The sequence below is a fragment of the Eptatretus burgeri genome, chromosome 15 (assembly GCF_056783735.1).
Source record: "Eptatretus burgeri isolate ZD-2024b chromosome 15, Ebu_testis_v1, whole genome shotgun sequence".
Taxonomy (NCBI): domain Eukaryota; kingdom Metazoa; phylum Chordata; class Myxini; order Myxiniformes; family Myxinidae; genus Eptatretus; species Eptatretus burgeri.
Window position 1 is genome coordinate 21,893,897 of NC_140975.1, and position 17,179 is coordinate 21,911,075.

The following is a 17,179-nucleotide window of genomic DNA, read 5'->3' on the forward strand; positions in this document are numbered from 1 at the left end:
AACCACGATCCAACCGTCAGACAACAACAACAATGCCAACAGCCATGACCTTTACCTTCACAACTCGCTCCCGCAAACATCGCATCACCGCCATTCCAAACGGCACCATGGCCATCGGCCACCGCCGGAAACCCTCCACCACCTTCACCTCTCTCCTTCTACGGCCATTCCCGCACCACCTGTGAGCACCGAGCGTCGGGCTGTCCTGGGCTCGTACAAGATACGCGCCGAGCCGCGAGTGCAAATAGCGGCCTTTCCGAGGAGAATTTGGATCAGGAATGCTACACGCCCACTTCTGATCCGTCCAATCAGCAAGCGCGGGGCGGCTTGGCCCCGCCTCCAGGCGCGTCTGTCTGGAATCGAGATTCTAGGATCAGGGGAGATTCACGCCCCTTTTCCTCCGTCCAATCGGCGAGCGTGGCTCCGCCCTCGAGGAGATCCTGATCCGGAAATTTGCATATTGTTTTCTCCTGCCGGCCTATAAAACGGCGAGCGTGAGGCGAATGAGAGGAGTTGTTGCGCAGAGAGTTAGTTTTTGGTTGGAGTTGTTGCGAGGCAGTCAAGTCGGGTTGGAGAGCGGAGTGGAGTTGGGAGGCGAAGGCGTCAAGGTGGTTTTCTGCAGTCGGCTGAGGAGAATTGGGCGAAGAGTCCAAGGAGCTCGGGCCCGAGGCAGGGAAGACGGCGGTCGGCGACGAGGTCGCGGTGGGATCGCTCGTCTCGGGACCCAAGCCAGCCAACCATTCTCCTTCCCCCAGGGCATCAATTCCACCCCCTTTCCCCCCGCGCTGAGATAGTGCAAAAAGGGGGCCCCGTTCCCACCCCACTCCAAGCGGTGCCAACGAAACCCGCGAAGGAGCACGAAGTAGGGGCACCGCCGCGCAGCCACATTTGCGGCTCGTCACGAGGACGCGGGTAGGACCCCCCCCCCGGTCTCGTGGACCTGACCGCTCCTTCAGGTCCCGCGCACACATTGGCCTATGGGCCTGTCTGCCCCCTAGCCTATGAGGGTGGCTTCTTTCCTTTGCTTTTGAGTAAATGTGTGTCGGCGCCGTCTGTGGGTAAACCCGTATAAGTGCTGCTGTGTGTACGTGTATTCGGTAGTATCTCTGCGTCATTGTTTCTTTTGTTGCATTTGATAAATGTGCATTCTGTTTGGCTGTATATGTGTGCTCTCAGTGTGCCGTGGAATAAATGTGCAGTATGTTGAACTGTTTTCCCATTTCGCTTCGTCTTTTCTTTAATTGAATCTCCGTCTTGCTTCACGTAAAGGGTTCGTTCGTAGTGGGCTTAAAACGCCCGATAATTAATCGGAACCGTCGATGCCGACGATAACACCGCTCGGTTATCCCGATAGCACGGAACGGACCGCTTAAGCGGTTCGTGTCCGGAGTCGGCCTGCGGCGAGGTATGATCGCCCGGTCTACCATCCGCGTGGGTACTTAGGTAGGTCGAGTTTAGCGAACAACCCTCTCCTACGCGGGTGGCCGATTGGCACGATTGTGGTGAGGTCGAAAGGCCCACCCGTGACTGGCTGCGGGCGAAAGTTCCCGGAGGGTCACGACAGAATTGTCCGTCCGGTGGGCGACGTGCCGCGATTCGAGTCACGTGGCCGTTCGCACGCCGGCGGGCGCGAATTCGCAACAATATGTAAAAATACCCTGTGCAGACAGTAACCATCTCCGATTTTGAAAATTCCTCCGAGAAAAAAAGGTTATGACATCAAAATATCTCCGCTAATGGAAATCGCCTAATAAAATTATCTCTGAAACTAGGCAAGCTTTTTGAATTCTGTTTGCGGGAATCTAACAGGGCATTATCAGAGATGAATTACCGCACATATGATACATCATTATGACGTTGTATCAATTTTTTATGACGTCATTCCTCTTTTTTGACATTTTTTGTTTCACAACCCAGAGTTTTCATGGGATCTTCGTGAAACTTGCCATGTAAATGTAGAAAGCCCACGCACAGGCAGTAACCATCTCCGATTTTGGCAATTCTTCCGAGAAAAAAAGTTGACGTCATAATATCGCCGCTAATGGAAATCGCCTATACCATTATCTCCGAAACTAAGCAAGCTGTTTGAATTTTGTTTGTGGGAATCAAGCCGGACATTAGCACGGATAATTTATCGCAAACCTGATACATCACAATGACGTCATATTCGTTTTTATGACGTCATCATTAAGAGGACGAGGATCTTAGCTCATTGAAGCTTGTTTTAAATCACAGCACCATTTAAACATGCAACTGAATAAAAGACGTGCATCATCAAATTGTGTAAACAGTCTCCCTTTGAATTTCATTTCGTTTCATCTTCCCCTTTGCAAGAAACTTTAAAAAAAACCTGCATTCCAAGGTATATGTGACGATTGCCTGCCATCTTTGTTTTATTTTCAACATTTTCCCATATTTTTTTTTAGTTTTTATTGTTTTATTACAACATTTTATTACATGTTGTTGTTTTAACAACAATGTTGCTTTATTACAACATTATTACATTTTATTACAACAACATTATTACAATATTACAACATTGTTTTATTGCAACATTTTCACGAAGAAATGTTGTCACTTCCTGTACAATTTCCTGCGTTGTCACTTCCTGCAGGCACTATCATTTATGTTGTACATTTTAGCATTGAACTATAATTTTTGCCTCTTCCACTGTAAGAAGTTGGCATGAACTTTGAACCGTCATCGTACATGTCCCTTTTTGACCCCACGCACAAAACAAAAAGCGGGGTTAAGCAATCGGTTTGCTTTGTCTGTCTGTCGCTCTGTCGGTTTATCTACCAACATGAGTCTATGATCGAGGAACTACCAAACTTAATTTCAATTGAATTTTATATTTTGAACATTAGAACATGAATGGGAATACAAACCTGCAGTTTCACAGTACTTTGGCTCTGAATTTGGCAAATTGTATGAAATCTCATCCAGAGCAGGGAATCTCGGAATCTCGCCTGTCTGACAGTCAAACAAAATTCAAAATCATTGAAAAAAACAAAACAGGAACTTACTGTTTTTAGGGATGTTATAAACGACACAAACAACAGGCACAAATAACTAATTTAACGTGTTAAATAATGTTGTGTGAAAGATGCTGCACCAACGGCATTAAACTTCAGGAGAAAAGTTCGTTTCTTTTTTTCGACAGTCTCTAAAACCATTATTTTATTTAAATTGAATTATATACCTGGACACAGTAGAACACAAATCGCCTTCATGTCACTTGCAAAAGGTTCTGTAGTATTTTGACAACATTTTACGCCATGTCGACAAATTCAATTTGCCGCTTGTACATTCAGATAAAATGTCGACAAAATGTTGGGCAATGTCGAAATTCAGATAAAATAGCGGCTAATAGGAAATATATATATATATATATATATATATATATATATATATATATATATATATATATATATATATATATATATATATTGTGCTCAGAAATGCAAAGCAAGAGTTGGAAAGACCCTTCCAGATCCATTTTCTCACGACTGCACACAGGAAAATGTCCTATGAACTCTCTAGTTGACGTGTGCATTTGTCCCTTCGCTGTGTACCCAATAAGTCATTGTGGGTATTTTTTTTTTCATTGACGTTTTCTTATAATCCTTCAAGCATTTTCAGATTTACATTTCAAACTAGTATTGAGTTTGACTTGTGGACTGTCTGCAGGTTACTTACACAAAGGTGTGGGGAAGAGGGGTAATTAGAAACAAAAAGGACATTTGACAAAAAAGGTGAGATAGGAGGGGATGTGAGATAGAAGAACTACTGGTGGTGGGGTTGGGGGGGGAGGAAAGGGGCAGATAATGGAGTCAAAACAGTACAGCTTGAAACAGAAAAGAATGCCAGGGTTGGGAGCTTTGAAATGCCTCCATATTTGACGTACGTAAAGTTTTTGCTTTTGATACTCATCTCATTGGGTTAATCGATTGTTAGAAGGCAACAAACATTGATAAAAAGAGCAGCCAATGCCGCAACAGATTTTTCTTAATATGTCTGCTTTTCTCTTTCCTGGTGTTAACATTCATCCTGCTTTATAATGATGACAGTATATTGATAATGGTGAAAAGTCATCTGTCGACTTTAACAAAGGCAAATTTTGCATTAATCCATGCATTATCCCTTGCACTATATTTGATGCTGACTTAGCGGATCGTTAATTTTTCCCTTCTTGTTACTTTGGGAAAGACTGATCGTACATAACGTATACATCATGCTATTCTTATCACCAGTCTTCCAGCCTTCTCACCCACAAGCTCTGACAGCTTTGAGATCGAACCACCTGCATCCGGACGAGGTCTTATCAAGGGCTGTCTTGCTTGCGTGCCCGCACCACACATGCCATGCCGTGCAAGGCAACTTGGTTATAGCTCCAGTGAATTGTCCTCGTGGTGAGAAGCTGATCCCAAGGATATGCTCTCGGAAATTGCACTTTAGCCCCTGGGAATTGGTTGGGATAATTCCTTTAGCAACTAGTTTTCATTCTCAGCTTCTTTACCTTGTGTACAGGATGGTTGTTTATCATAATTGTTCTGTCAAGGGTAAGTGACTGTTTGATGAGTGATCGTTATGACTACATGCCAGCTGGAAATGTCATCTCCAACCATTATTTATTATCAACTTCTTTTTGTGCATTTAGTAACAGGTGAGGGTATAAGATGGGATTTTCAGGTGCGGTCATATCTCCACTCGTCAAATTCTGCACTCGCTCAACCTTGGCATTATAATTATGCGAAACTACTATGCTTCTTTTGTATACAATGTCGAGGCTCGTGGAGGAGCTAGAACACAGCATGGATCAGGACATAACGAAAATAACAGAAGAAAGAGAGGGGGAACACACCAACAGCAGGGTTGAGGAACAAAATAGAGGGATGTGAGGAAGAATGAGGGGAAGACAAGGCTACATGGGGTGAACAAGATGGATACATCCACAAGCTCTCACTCACAGAAATGTAAGGAAAAACCGTAAACACGGAAGGAGGTGGACTTGGGGAGGGGCATACAAATGATCATGGTTTTGGATGGGGGATGATCTGAGATGGTGGTGAACGGCTGTCTTGAAGACCTGGAGGGAAAAATTGAGAATGTGGATGTGGAAGATTATTACACAGGTTGGGAAAAAAAAAGAGGAAGGAATGAGTGGAAGTGAGTAGTGATTTTGGGAGTTTAATCAGAATATGGGGGGGGGGGAGGGTTATTAGCAGGCCGTGTGCCCAACAAAAACTTGGGGGGAGGGAGGGGGCAGAGTACAGAAAGAGCAGAAGTTGCAAGACAACAAAGGAGGTAGGAGAAGACAGACCACCGACCGGAGACCTGTCTGCAATACTCACATGTTCTTTTTCAAATGTTTTGGTTTATATCAATCCCTTACACCCTGATATCTAAACTTGGCTGCTTAATCCGAACTTAAATTGTCTGTCTCTAAGGCTTGGTGTGTTTTGTCCATGAAACATCCATTAAATAATGTTTGCTTTTCCTTTTGAAGTACTTTGGAAGAAAATAGCATCTTGAATGACACTCGGTTATCGTCCTTCCTGTCTGTCTGTCTGTCTCTCTCTCTCCCTGTGGCTGCTGGTTGCATCATTGGTTGGGATGCGGCGATGCCGCTGATGCAGTGTCCCCCTTACCAGTATACTGGTACTCATTTTGCCGACCTCGGAAGGATGACAGGCTGAGTCAACCTCCTGGTGTATTTTAATTCAGCGGCCAACAGGGCTTGAACTCAGGACCCTAGGATTCCAAGCCGCCACCCTAACCACGAAGCCAACACCAGGCTATCTTCCTGACAAGAAGCTATGAATGGTAACGTTAGACTCTTGCAAGTATCTTATTTGTACAGAACGTTTCAATTGGTTCACGAGCACCAGCCAGAGTGACCACTATATTCGATATGTTGGGTAGTCGATCTAGTCGGAAAAAAAAATTAAAAAAAAAAAAATTTTTTTTGAGATTTGTTCTACCCTTATCATCAGTATTTAAAATGGCGATTTCAGTTAATACAATGGCGATTTCGATGAAACTTGGTTGGTAGGTTCATACCATGACCGAGTTGTGTGCAAATGAGAACCGTTGCTATGGACACCACCATTGCCTAGCAACGGAACTTTGAAATTTTTGAAAAAATCATAAAAAATTAATTTTTTCGAAAATCAAAAATCGGGCGATGAGCGACTGTGGGCAGTACATTCAGCCATATTGTCAAATATTTCCAGCCGGATCCGATGAAAACTGTCGGAGAAGATAGCCTTTGAATGAACCCTGTTCGAAAACAATAAAAAAACGAAGTTCGTTATATCTCAGAGATAGTCAGGAGGCCCAATGCAGAATAGTGTACGACCCTGCTGATTCCGTGTTAGAATAGTGCAACAGGTGTAAATTGACTGTCCAGACACACAGAAACGTGAATCAACTTGTTGCCAACTCTGGATATGGATAGTATGGCCGCCATGACAGTTTACAAAATGGTCGCCATTAAATACACTTTTCGTCATATTTCAGCCACAAATTGACATGAAATTACAAAATTAGGGTCGATTTCCATGTTTTTGAGCATGCCTGAGCTGATGGGAGTATAGAAAAAAACATTGCTCCATCCATTTTCTAAAAATAATATGACTTGTTTTTCACTATATTATTTTTAAAGAAATGTTCAGGCTCGAATTAGAATGTCTGATTATACAAACCACAATCAATGAATTTTACAACTTTGCTATAAAATGAACCTAAACTACATAACTGTGTGTTTTTCTGTTACCCAGGACTAACTGAAAAATGAAAGCCGCAAGATTTCTCACAGGGGGTTCAAGGGATCGAGAAGAAGAAGAGCATGTAGACTGGAATAAATGCTTTATTTGCCAGGACAGTTCAAAAACTAGCAAGTCAACGCCACTTCGAAAGACTACAATCGTTGGTGTGAAAACTGTAGCTGAATGTTGCAAAGAAAGAGAGAAATATAATGACGCTAAATATGTTGACTCATTCTCAAGAATCAGAAAATATTCTGTACCGGAGCACGTCGAAAAGATTCAATGGCACAAATTCTGCTATAGTGACTTTACTCACGCACAAAAAATAGACAGACTGAAGTCAAGGATTCAGCCACAATCTGTGACTTACGCAGAAGAGATACCCACAACATCAGGTTCCTCAGAGAAATACCATGTCCCAAAGTCACTAAGATCCGCGCACAGCGCTATGGATTGGTCAAAATGCACTTTCTGCCAGACTGACATTCCTGGAAAAGCTGGTGTCCTGACAAATGTTGAATTTGATCACACATCATCCAGGATGCTTAGTTTGGCCCAATTTGACCCCACCATGCGTCACAGGTTTGCAGGTGTTTTAGACTTGATGGCAGCTGAAGGTAAATATCACCTCAAGTGTTATGTTTCTTTTCGCAGAAAGTATAAAAAGGAGAGTGGAGAGAAAAACCAGTCTCCTGAAAGCATCTGTTTCAGAAATGTGATGAACCAGCTTGAGAAAGAGCTGCAGAAGGGACATGTGTTTACCCTGAAAAACATCTGGGAACACTACAGCATGCTGTTATTGAATGATTTTGGAATTGAGGCTGGAGCCTACAAAAGCTACAATTTCAAGCAGAAAGTGGAGGTTCACTTTGGTAGTGACAAGGTGACATTCGTGCAGCCATTGGATGTCACAAACCCCTCATAGTTGCGTCCTCAACTGTGACAAAGTTTGCCATGAGAACCGCCGTGAATGATTTATCTGAAGAAGGTGAAAGTTCTGAAGAAGATGAATTGGCCCAGTGCAGTCTGCCTCATCATGAGAACGAAATCCTTAGCTGGATCTTCAGAGTGGGCATAAAGATTTACAGTGACGTAAAACACTCTCCAGGGCATAGCATTATCAGTGGACTGAACACAGAAAATGCAGAGCGAATTGTACCTGAAACCCTGTACATGCTTGTAAAGCTTCTTTGTGGTGGTGACAGCACTGACAAGATGGACAATGAAGAAGCGGATGAGACAGATACCAAGAACAAAGTTCTGAGCATCTGCCAAGACATTATTCATGTGGCTTCAGGAGGCAAAAAACTGACCCCCAAACACCTGGGCTGTTTCTGATGTGATCTGTTTCTCAGTCTGACCAAAGCTATTGAGAATCTGCCTCCAACTTGCGATGCTCTGATTCTACACATCAAGTGAGCGCACTACCAGACTTTTGTGTGGAGAAGAGCCTTGGAATCTGAACCACATCTACCTGCACCTGAGAACTGTGGGTGGGAACAGGTCGTCAAAGATGGCAACGAGACATTTCAGCCGCGACTCATGACTGCACAGCCTATTACTGCTTACTGTGTAGAACTGACGACATGCAAATGCCGTGGGTCATGCTCAACTCGATGGTGCAAATGTACACGGAATGGACTGCCTTGCACGAAAGCATGTGGATGCAAAGCCCTTTGTAGGAGCCCGTTCAGTGTACAAGCCGATCAATAGCTCTGAAAATTGTACTTGGGTGTTCTCACAACACTTTTCTCTTCTGCAAAGCAACGTAATTTTGTGTTAGAAAGAATCTGACAGCTGTTGAAATAACCTTTGACTGACTGTAAACCCATCTCCATCAATAGTGCTAAACATTTTCTTTTTCACATTTGTTGCTCGTATGTGCATTTTCAATTTCGTCTTTAAGTTGTCAATTATGTGAAAAGTTGTGATCCAGTACAAAAATAAAGCACAAAATAGTGTTCCTCGTGTCAGATTACATAGTATTTCACAATCATGACAAATTTCTGGCTCGTACAATTTGCAGTAAGAAAAAGACTAAATCTGATGGCGGCCATTTTGATTACTGTCATGGCGGCCATAATATTCAGATGCAGACTTGGCAACAAGTGGAACTAGACTTGGTCATGCCTAGACTCTTCAAAAACACCAGTTGCACCATTCTAACATGAAATCAGCAGCGAACCTATTTTCTAGGCTAGCTACAGATTTTGGCTTCTAGACTAAGACTATGAGTCAGATATACATGAAACTGGTATAGTAGGTTCATGGTATGTCCTAGTTATGTGTGAGAAAGAACCGTTGCTATGGACCCCTCCGTTGCCTAGCAATGGCCGAAAAACCTCTAAATGTGGGGGTATTTTAACGAAAAAACAATCTGCAGCATTAACCCTTGAAGCTAGAATCATGAATTTTCTTGTGCTTAATCCTCAGGTCATTCCCGATCGAACGGGACCATCGCGTCAGGTTCTATTGGGTTGGCGACTACCCATGTCCACCTTCCGGCTTGTCTGTGTGTCTGTGTGTCCGGCTTGTCTGTATGCTGTCCAGAGCATAACTCCGTGGACTTTGATCCGATCTTGATGAAACTTGGTTATGTGTTCGATATCAATGTCTAGTTGTGTTTTCCTGGATGAGGGCGTGGCTACGCCCATTGTAGGTGCAAAAAATAGCCATTTTTAGGGGGTAGTCAGATTAAAAATCTATCTTCTCCTCGGGAATTGACTGAATGGAATGGGTTCTTTGGTATTTAAATAGCAAAATGAATTATCTAAAACTTGTCGTTGTCCGATTTTTCATTTTCGTCCCAAGGTCAAGGTCACAAGGTCAAAAACCTAGAAAATTGCGAATTTTGACAAAAATCATATGACCGCCCAAACTTTGAGAGCTAGGATGACAATATTTTTTATGCATAATCTTGAGGTCATTCCCCACCTTAAGTCTTGAAACCATTTTGCTCTATCTTGAACACCTTGCCTGTGGCACCCCCTTCAAGTTTGTTTTTACACTGATTTCATCAAAGTATGGATAATCCGAGGAGTGTGAAATGCCATATAGCCTATGTGATGTTATATTGTTCCTGGAATGTTGCAGAGGAAGTTTTGCACCAAAGGTCATAATCCTTGACCTTTGACCTTTTAAAGGCCACAAAGGTCAAATTTTCAGTTGTGGGAATCGAACCGGGTTTTCGACCTTCTTCGACGAACTAACTCCATTAAGCTATAGCACGTATCCTGTTTCCTTATTTTAATGTCTACAACATTGTTTTGTGACCTTTAAAGGTTATGCAAAGATCAAATTTTGAAAGTTGTTGAACGAAACCGGGTTTTTGACATTTTTCAGCGAATAACCTGTCACTCGTAACACATTATGTTGATCATTTTTATAACTTGGTCAAACATTATCACATTGTCTCATCCTTGACTTCTGAAACAATCTACATCGTCAAATACCGCTCGTGAACCATCGTCGTCTTCAGACTTGTTTCTCTCATAATTACTTCGTAAGTTTATTTTAATGCTTAATTTACAGTCATATTGAGAATTTCAAAAGCATTTCGCATTTGAAGACTAGTAAACACTGACTTTTAATAACACTGCAAAACCGAACTCGTACGTCCAACCAAAATAACTGGAAAAAATATCGTGTTACTCCACAACATCATTTTTGAAAGCGCCTCTCGCATCGTTTCTAACATCACAAAACAAAACAAAAAAAAGTTGAAAAACATGCCTCGAGCTTTTTCGATTCCCTTTATGTATCATGTTTGCACAGCTGAATACAGTTTGTCCACATTGTGGTTTTGGGTGCCGCCTCGAGGTTTACATCCATTGAGTTTGGTTCGTTGTGAAGAGTCTTGTGGCTTTCCTCTCCGCATGGACTCCAAAATAGGCAGAACGCGGACATTCATCAAATGGATGTGGATTCTCATATTGGAGGAACTCGCGATGCACAATGACTGATGAAAATAATAAATATAAACTTGCCTGGACAAGTGCCGGAGAGGTTGTGTGATCGCATTTGCTGCATGGCCATTTGTGCATCATCTCCAGACTCGTCTTTCTGACTCATCTCGGAGATTTGAAGCGAATCCAGGCTTTCATTCGAACACTTGCACTGTTTACTGCCATTCGAGTACATTTGTACTTCATTGAAGGTCGAAGCGTTTCATTTTTAAAGTCGTGTTATTTTCAACGTTTATGAAATAGATTTGATTTGTGCCAACCAATACTGCACACTGAATTTGTGTCTTCTGTGGCGGTGGCGACTCTGTTACGGTGATTGTCGCGGTGTCTTGTCCACGGATGGGGTATACATGGCACTGGGCGGGCTTTTCTCTCCAGCTATTTTGAATGACATGAGTACTTTTCATTTTTTTGCATCATGCTCCTTTGTTTAAATGCCTTCTTTTGTTACGTTTTACGGTTTGATATGCCGGTGATTATGCTGCTCCTCACGCCAAAAACGTCTGATATTTTTACTGAATGGCCCTGCGGTCTTCCAAATCAATTCATCTGACACATTCTCCAGCATCAAGTTTTCATAAAACTCAGCCTATTTGTCACCCTTTCTGCCCACCCACAGGTGGCCCAATTGGACAAACAGCTTCAGAGGCGCCCAAAGGAAACCTCAAACCCAGGCCGTCTGGCATAACGAGATAGAAAATCACCCAAAGAAATGGATTCCCGGCATTCTGTGACAGAGTGACTCGGTGGGAAAAAACCTCCAATTGGAAACTCTTGCACTTTAACATCTTGTTAGCCTCGTCCTCTTGGAGACCATCATGCAGCAGCAGCTCTCTGGACACTGTTTCGTCGTCCTGCATGTTCTTTCCTCCAGCATTGCCCCGTGATGTTAAGCCAGAGCAGCAAAGGTGTGACGTCTTAAGTACATTGTTGGCGGTAGTTGTTTGGTGACAGGTTGATCACTGTGACGACTTGATCCTTTTTTCTTCTTCTTTTTAACCAACTTCACTGCGCTCCTCGATGACACACTGCTTTGATGAATTGATGATTCTTATATACTATAATATATTGTGGATTTCTGGATAAAATGATGGATTTGCAAATTTTGAATGTTTTTCTGTAAATAATTGGTCATTTTTGGATGTCATCAATTTCCTGTCTCAAAATCTCAGCCAATCTCTTTTCTCAACTGATGCACTTACAGCCTTCTAACTAATACATCAATAAACGATTTGCTCACTATTACTACCTCCTCGGCCCTGATTATTCCCACCGACGGGGGTCGGCCGGAGAAAATCTTTCATGAACCGGATGGCCAGGCCTGACATTCGCCTGAAGGTGATTTTTTTTGCAGGAATTTGTAATTTGTTCCACGGTGCCAAGGATAACTCACCTGTTCTTCCTGAAAAACACCGATAGATCTTTAATATCCATCAATGCCTCCAGGCCTGACAGACAGGTCCTCTGGCGTAATGTCCAACTAAGGGACGGCGCACACATCGATCCATCGCCCTGCATACGAATCACCAGGATGATGGTTACCTGGGTCAGGATTTAAGCCCAGGTGAGAGAGAGAGAGAGAGAGCTTAAAGGCGAGTACACTTTGCATACCTCCAGTACCCTCAGCCATCCTGCATGCCCACAAACGATTTGCCCACTGTTGCCTACATTAGAACCCTCAGTCACTGGTTTGTATGTGAATCATGTCTAATGTTTCTCTCTTTTGTGTAAGTTTATAAACTGCTTTTGTTTGCTTTCTCATATCATTTCGGTTTGTAAATAATTATTTTAATGAATTCCCAGCTTTTTATTTTTTCCACCAGATATTAGACTTTTTCCACTTTCACAAACTAGGAGGATGGTCATCAGTTACTTTTGAACCCTTATTAATGACATTGTATGCCTGGATTTTCATTTCCCATGGTGAGTACAGTACCACTACCTGTGGTGTTTTGCAAAACATCCCATATCAGGTGGGAACTGGCATTGGGTCCATAGGTCCGGTACTCAACTGATCCGGCTTTTGTGTTATTCTCAATGAAATTGTCTATCATGGAAAATAGTTCATGAAGATGAGTCAAGCCAATTGGCCTGCGAGACAAGACTCTCTTTTTTTAAATGTTTATTCCATTCCGGAACACTGTTTCACATGGCTGCCTGAAGCACCCATTCATGTTCGAACCATTCTGTTAAAATAATAACTTAGTCATGTAATCTATAAAACAAACGATGTGCCCTTATATTCTGAAAGATTATGGTTCATAAGGTGACATATTCACACCTTTGTTTTTAATAAATATTTGATCAGTTTAAAAGTGACGTTAAGACATACTCACTGTGCTCTCGATTTTCGAATTGCATCAAATCTCTAATTTTGTCTTTCTTCTCCCCCCCTCTCTTCTCCCCCCTCTCCCTCCCCCTCTCTTCTCCACCCTCTCCCTCTTCTCTCTCTCTCTCTCTCTCTCTCTCTCTCTCTCTCTCTCTCTCTCTCTCTCTCTCTCTCTCGTTTCTTCTTACCGGTCTCACAATGCAGTTTGGTCACCTTTGACGGCTAATTAGCTCCGCCACCAAAGATGGATGGAGGTTATGTTTTCACTCCTGTCTGTCTGTCTGTTTGTTTGTTTGTCTGTAAACAGGATATCTCAAAAAGTTGTTAACATATTCGGACGAAACTTGGTGGCCAGGTTTGGTGTGTGACAAGGACGAATTGATTCAATTCTGGTGAAGATCTGAATCCAGATATGAGAATTTTTAAGTGATTCTTCACAATTGAGTAATAGGGCGAAAACCAATGTATAGTGCGATATCTCAAAAAGTTATGGACAAGTTATGACCAAACTTGGTGGATGAGTTGGTTAGGTGTCGAGAACAAGCCACTTTGATTTTAGTTCAGGTCCGGATCCAAATCCGGCCCATCAGTGAGATACAAAACGTAAATTGTTCAGCCTGGCGGAGTAAGCGCTCTACTGAGTGCCGTTCTAGTTGTCTAGGTTTTCAGCCTCGGTCATATGCAGGTTTGTCAATTATATATCTTGTTTGTATCCTCATTGCTCGATCATGTATTGTGACATGCATTTGGAATTTGCTCAAAGGGTTTCCTTTAATTCTCCCACTCTTCAATGAAAGACACCGTGGGATCTTGAATGTCCAACAACTATTGCGAGCACGCAGGACGCAGATCTTGACATCCATCGGATGGACGGTGCACACATTGATGCAGTGACCTGCCTGTGAAACGCCAGGGTGACAGCAGAGGTAGATAAATATTTTTGGGGGCCCTGGGCACAAAATATATTTCGGCCCAAAACCGCCAAAAAAAAGAGGACTCCTTGTTGTTTTCGCACTCACTCAGCTGATGTTGCTTTAGATTCGACTGCAAAAAAATCTGGAGGAATTCCCATTTATTATTGCCTTTTTTCCCCCCTTGGCAAAAAAATGCCATGTTAAGGTGGTCCATTACCAATCAGCTTGTTGTCGTTTGCCAAGCCAGCCATTCCTTATGAACCGTTTTGTTGGAGTGCTTGCTTGAGTGCTTAAGCCACTTGGTGAATGCTCTGCAAGCTGATTGGTAATGGAACACACCAAAACACTTGCAGGGGTATGTTCAGTTACAAAGTTATTATTTTGTTATCCTTATGTATACATAGATGAGGCTTGTGGAAGAGCTAAAAAGTTTCTTATGGAGTGCTCGCCAAGTGGCTTAAGCACTCAAGTCAGCAGGAGGCCATGACGATCATTTTCGTGCATCACGTTCCACATCAGAACGCTTCAGTAGAACTCCACAAAAAAACACGACACACACACACACGCACGCACGCACGCACGCACGCACGCACACACACACACCTCATCCATTTATTGGGGAGTCTTTAGGGGTATTGTGGGTTTTTTGGGTCCTCTGGGTCTTTTGGATCCTCTGGGTATGCCTGGTGTTGGCTTAATGGTTATGGTGGTGGGCTTGGGATCCTAGGGTCCTGAGTTCAAATCCCACTTGGCTGTTGAATTAATACCAGATGGGGTTTACTCAGCCTGTCATTCTTCTGAGGTCGGCAAAAGGAGTACCAGCTTGCTGGGATGATTGAGCCATTCGAGTATCCTGCATCGGAGTGGCGACCCGTCCAGGATTGTGTGCAACAGCCCAGGAGCCTGCTTCGGCAGCACCAATGCACTGTACAGAGTATGATCCCAATGGAAAGATGGTCCTCTGGGACTTTGGGGTCTTTGATGTCTTTTCAGTACTCTGGGTTTTCAGGGTCTTTTGGATGTTTTGGGTATTTTGGGTCCTCACAGTGTTTTGGGTCATCTGAGTGTTTGGGGTCTTAAGGTCCTCAGGATCTTTGGGGTCTTAAAGGATCTTCAAAGGTCGAAGAGGTCTCAGCAATCTAACTAAAGGGTCAAAAGGTACATTTCAATTGTGCGTAATTCATGAATAGACACAAAAAGTTTCATTATGTGATGGTGCTTTCTTTCCTTGAGATGGAGCATTCCCTTTGCGCTGTGTTTATCACCACTCACAAGTTGATATGTCTTGTTGCCAAAGTAATATCTCACCCTTGGGGGCCCCGTCTCAAAAGATTGTGGACCACGATCGGTTGTGTGAATGTGTGGGGCCCCATGTTATCTGTGGGCCCCATGTTATTGTAAGGGTTTCATGGCCCTCATGCTGCCTCTGCCGGGCCCCACATTGAGATCGGGACCCTCGGCAAGGGCCCTGCGTGCCCGTGCATTAATCCGCCACTGGGTGACAGTTCATTGTCAGGGCGAGAATTAAACCCGGACTGGACAGGTTTAAGGCTGTTTTGTTGCATCTTCTCTCATATGAAGTTTGTACCTGCTGGAAGCATCATTGCTTGGGGGCATTGTTGTGCCACTGACACAGTGCCCCTTGTAGGTTAGGGTGACAATCTGTAATTTGTTCAGTCCTCCGGCAATAACTGGCCTTCTCATTGCTGAAATACACCGTGGGATCTTTAATGTCAACAAGCTAATGATAGCAGGTGGGTCCCCAGTTTAATATATACCTCCGATCTACTGCGCACTTTGGGATGCAACACCTTGCCGATGGGTTTACGCGAATCGGATGGTGTATCGTCAGTTTGGGAATCAAACTCAACTCAAAGGTAAATGTGCTACCACTGCACTATCTTGTCAGTGCTTGAAACCATTTTGTGTGGTGCCACCTTAAGTTAATAGTTTATATTTCTACTTCCTGATGGTCTCTGTGCTTTGGGTTCCTTATTGACCCAATTGAATGCAGCAGGGTCGTTCATTTGGTAGAGTTGTCCAGTTTTATATTCAAATCCAACTACTCTATAACATCGCCGTTCTTGGAGCCAGCCGGAGATTACCTGATGCACCTTGTCCTTTGGAAAAGGGCAAGGGGGCTTAAGGGGTGTTGGGGGATGGCATGCACGAAGCCGGCTGTCTTGTCTGCAATTCCCTCAATGTAAATTTTCCCACAGTCTCATTCTGCACGAGTGGAGTTTTGGGTGGGTTCCCCGATAACTGTTCCAATATTTTGTTAAAATGAGATGGCAATGTGACACGAATATGATGGGCGTAATGACTTCTTCTATATTTTTTAATAATAATAATTTTTAAATAATTAATTTGCATTTTATTGCATGAAATAAGTATTTGATACATCAGAAATACAGAAGTTAATATTTGGTACAGAAACCTTTGTTTGCAATTACAGAGATCAGACGTTTCCTGTAGTTCTTAACCAGGTTTGCACAGACTGCAGCAGGGATTTTGGCCCACTCCTCCCTACAGATCTTCTCCAGATCCTTTAGGTTTCGGGGCTGTCGCTGGGCAACACAGATGTTCAGCTCCCTCCAAAGATTTTCTATTGGGTTCAGGTCTGGAGACTGGCTCGGCCACTCCAGGACCTTGAGATGCTTCTTACGGAGCCACTCCTTAGTTGCCCTGGCTGTGTGTTTCGGGTCGTTGTCATGCTGGAAGACCCAGCCACGCCCATCTTCAATGTTCTTGTTGAGTGAAGGAGGTTGTTGGCCAAGATCTCGCAATACATGGCCCCATCCATCCTTCCCTCAATACAGTGCAGTCGTCCTGTCCCCTTTGCAGAAAAGCATTCCCAAAGAATGATGTTTCCACATCCATGCTTCACGGTTGGGATGGTGTTCTTGGGGTTGTACTCATCCTTCTTCTTCCTCCAAACACGGCGAGTGGAGTTTAAACCAAAAAGCTCTATTTTGGTCTCATCAAACCACCTGACCTTCTCCCATTCCTCATATGGGTCATCCAGATGGTCATTGGCAAACTTCAGACGGGCCTGGACATGCGCTGGCTTGAGCAGAGGGACCTTGCGTGCGCTGCAGGATTTTCATCCATGACGGCGTAGTGTGTTACTTCTGGTTTTCTTTGATACTGTGGTCCCAGCTCTCTTCAGGTCATTGACCAGGTCCTGCCGTGTAGTTCTGG

General features: G+C 43.4%; 1 protein-coding gene across 3 annotated transcripts in view; it reads left to right on the forward strand.

Moving 5' to 3' along the window:
- Positions 1-11,980, forward strand: part of DTD1 (D-aminoacyl-tRNA deacylase 1) — a 72,970-nt gene extending 60,990 nt beyond the window's left edge. For 2 of the 3 annotated variants that reach the window (XM_085856058.1, XM_085856055.1), the window contains exon 5: positions 11,355-11,980. In XM_085856058.1, the coding sequence (XP_085712184.1) occupies positions 11,355-11,423 (69 nt within the window). In that variant the 3' untranslated portion in view covers positions 11,424-11,980. Of the gene's footprint in view, positions 1-6,782; positions 7,578-11,354 lie in introns of those variants that run through there. The other variant, XM_085856057.1, reaches the window with a different exon arrangement.
- The last annotated feature ends 5,199 nt before the right edge of the window (positions 11,981-17,179 follow it).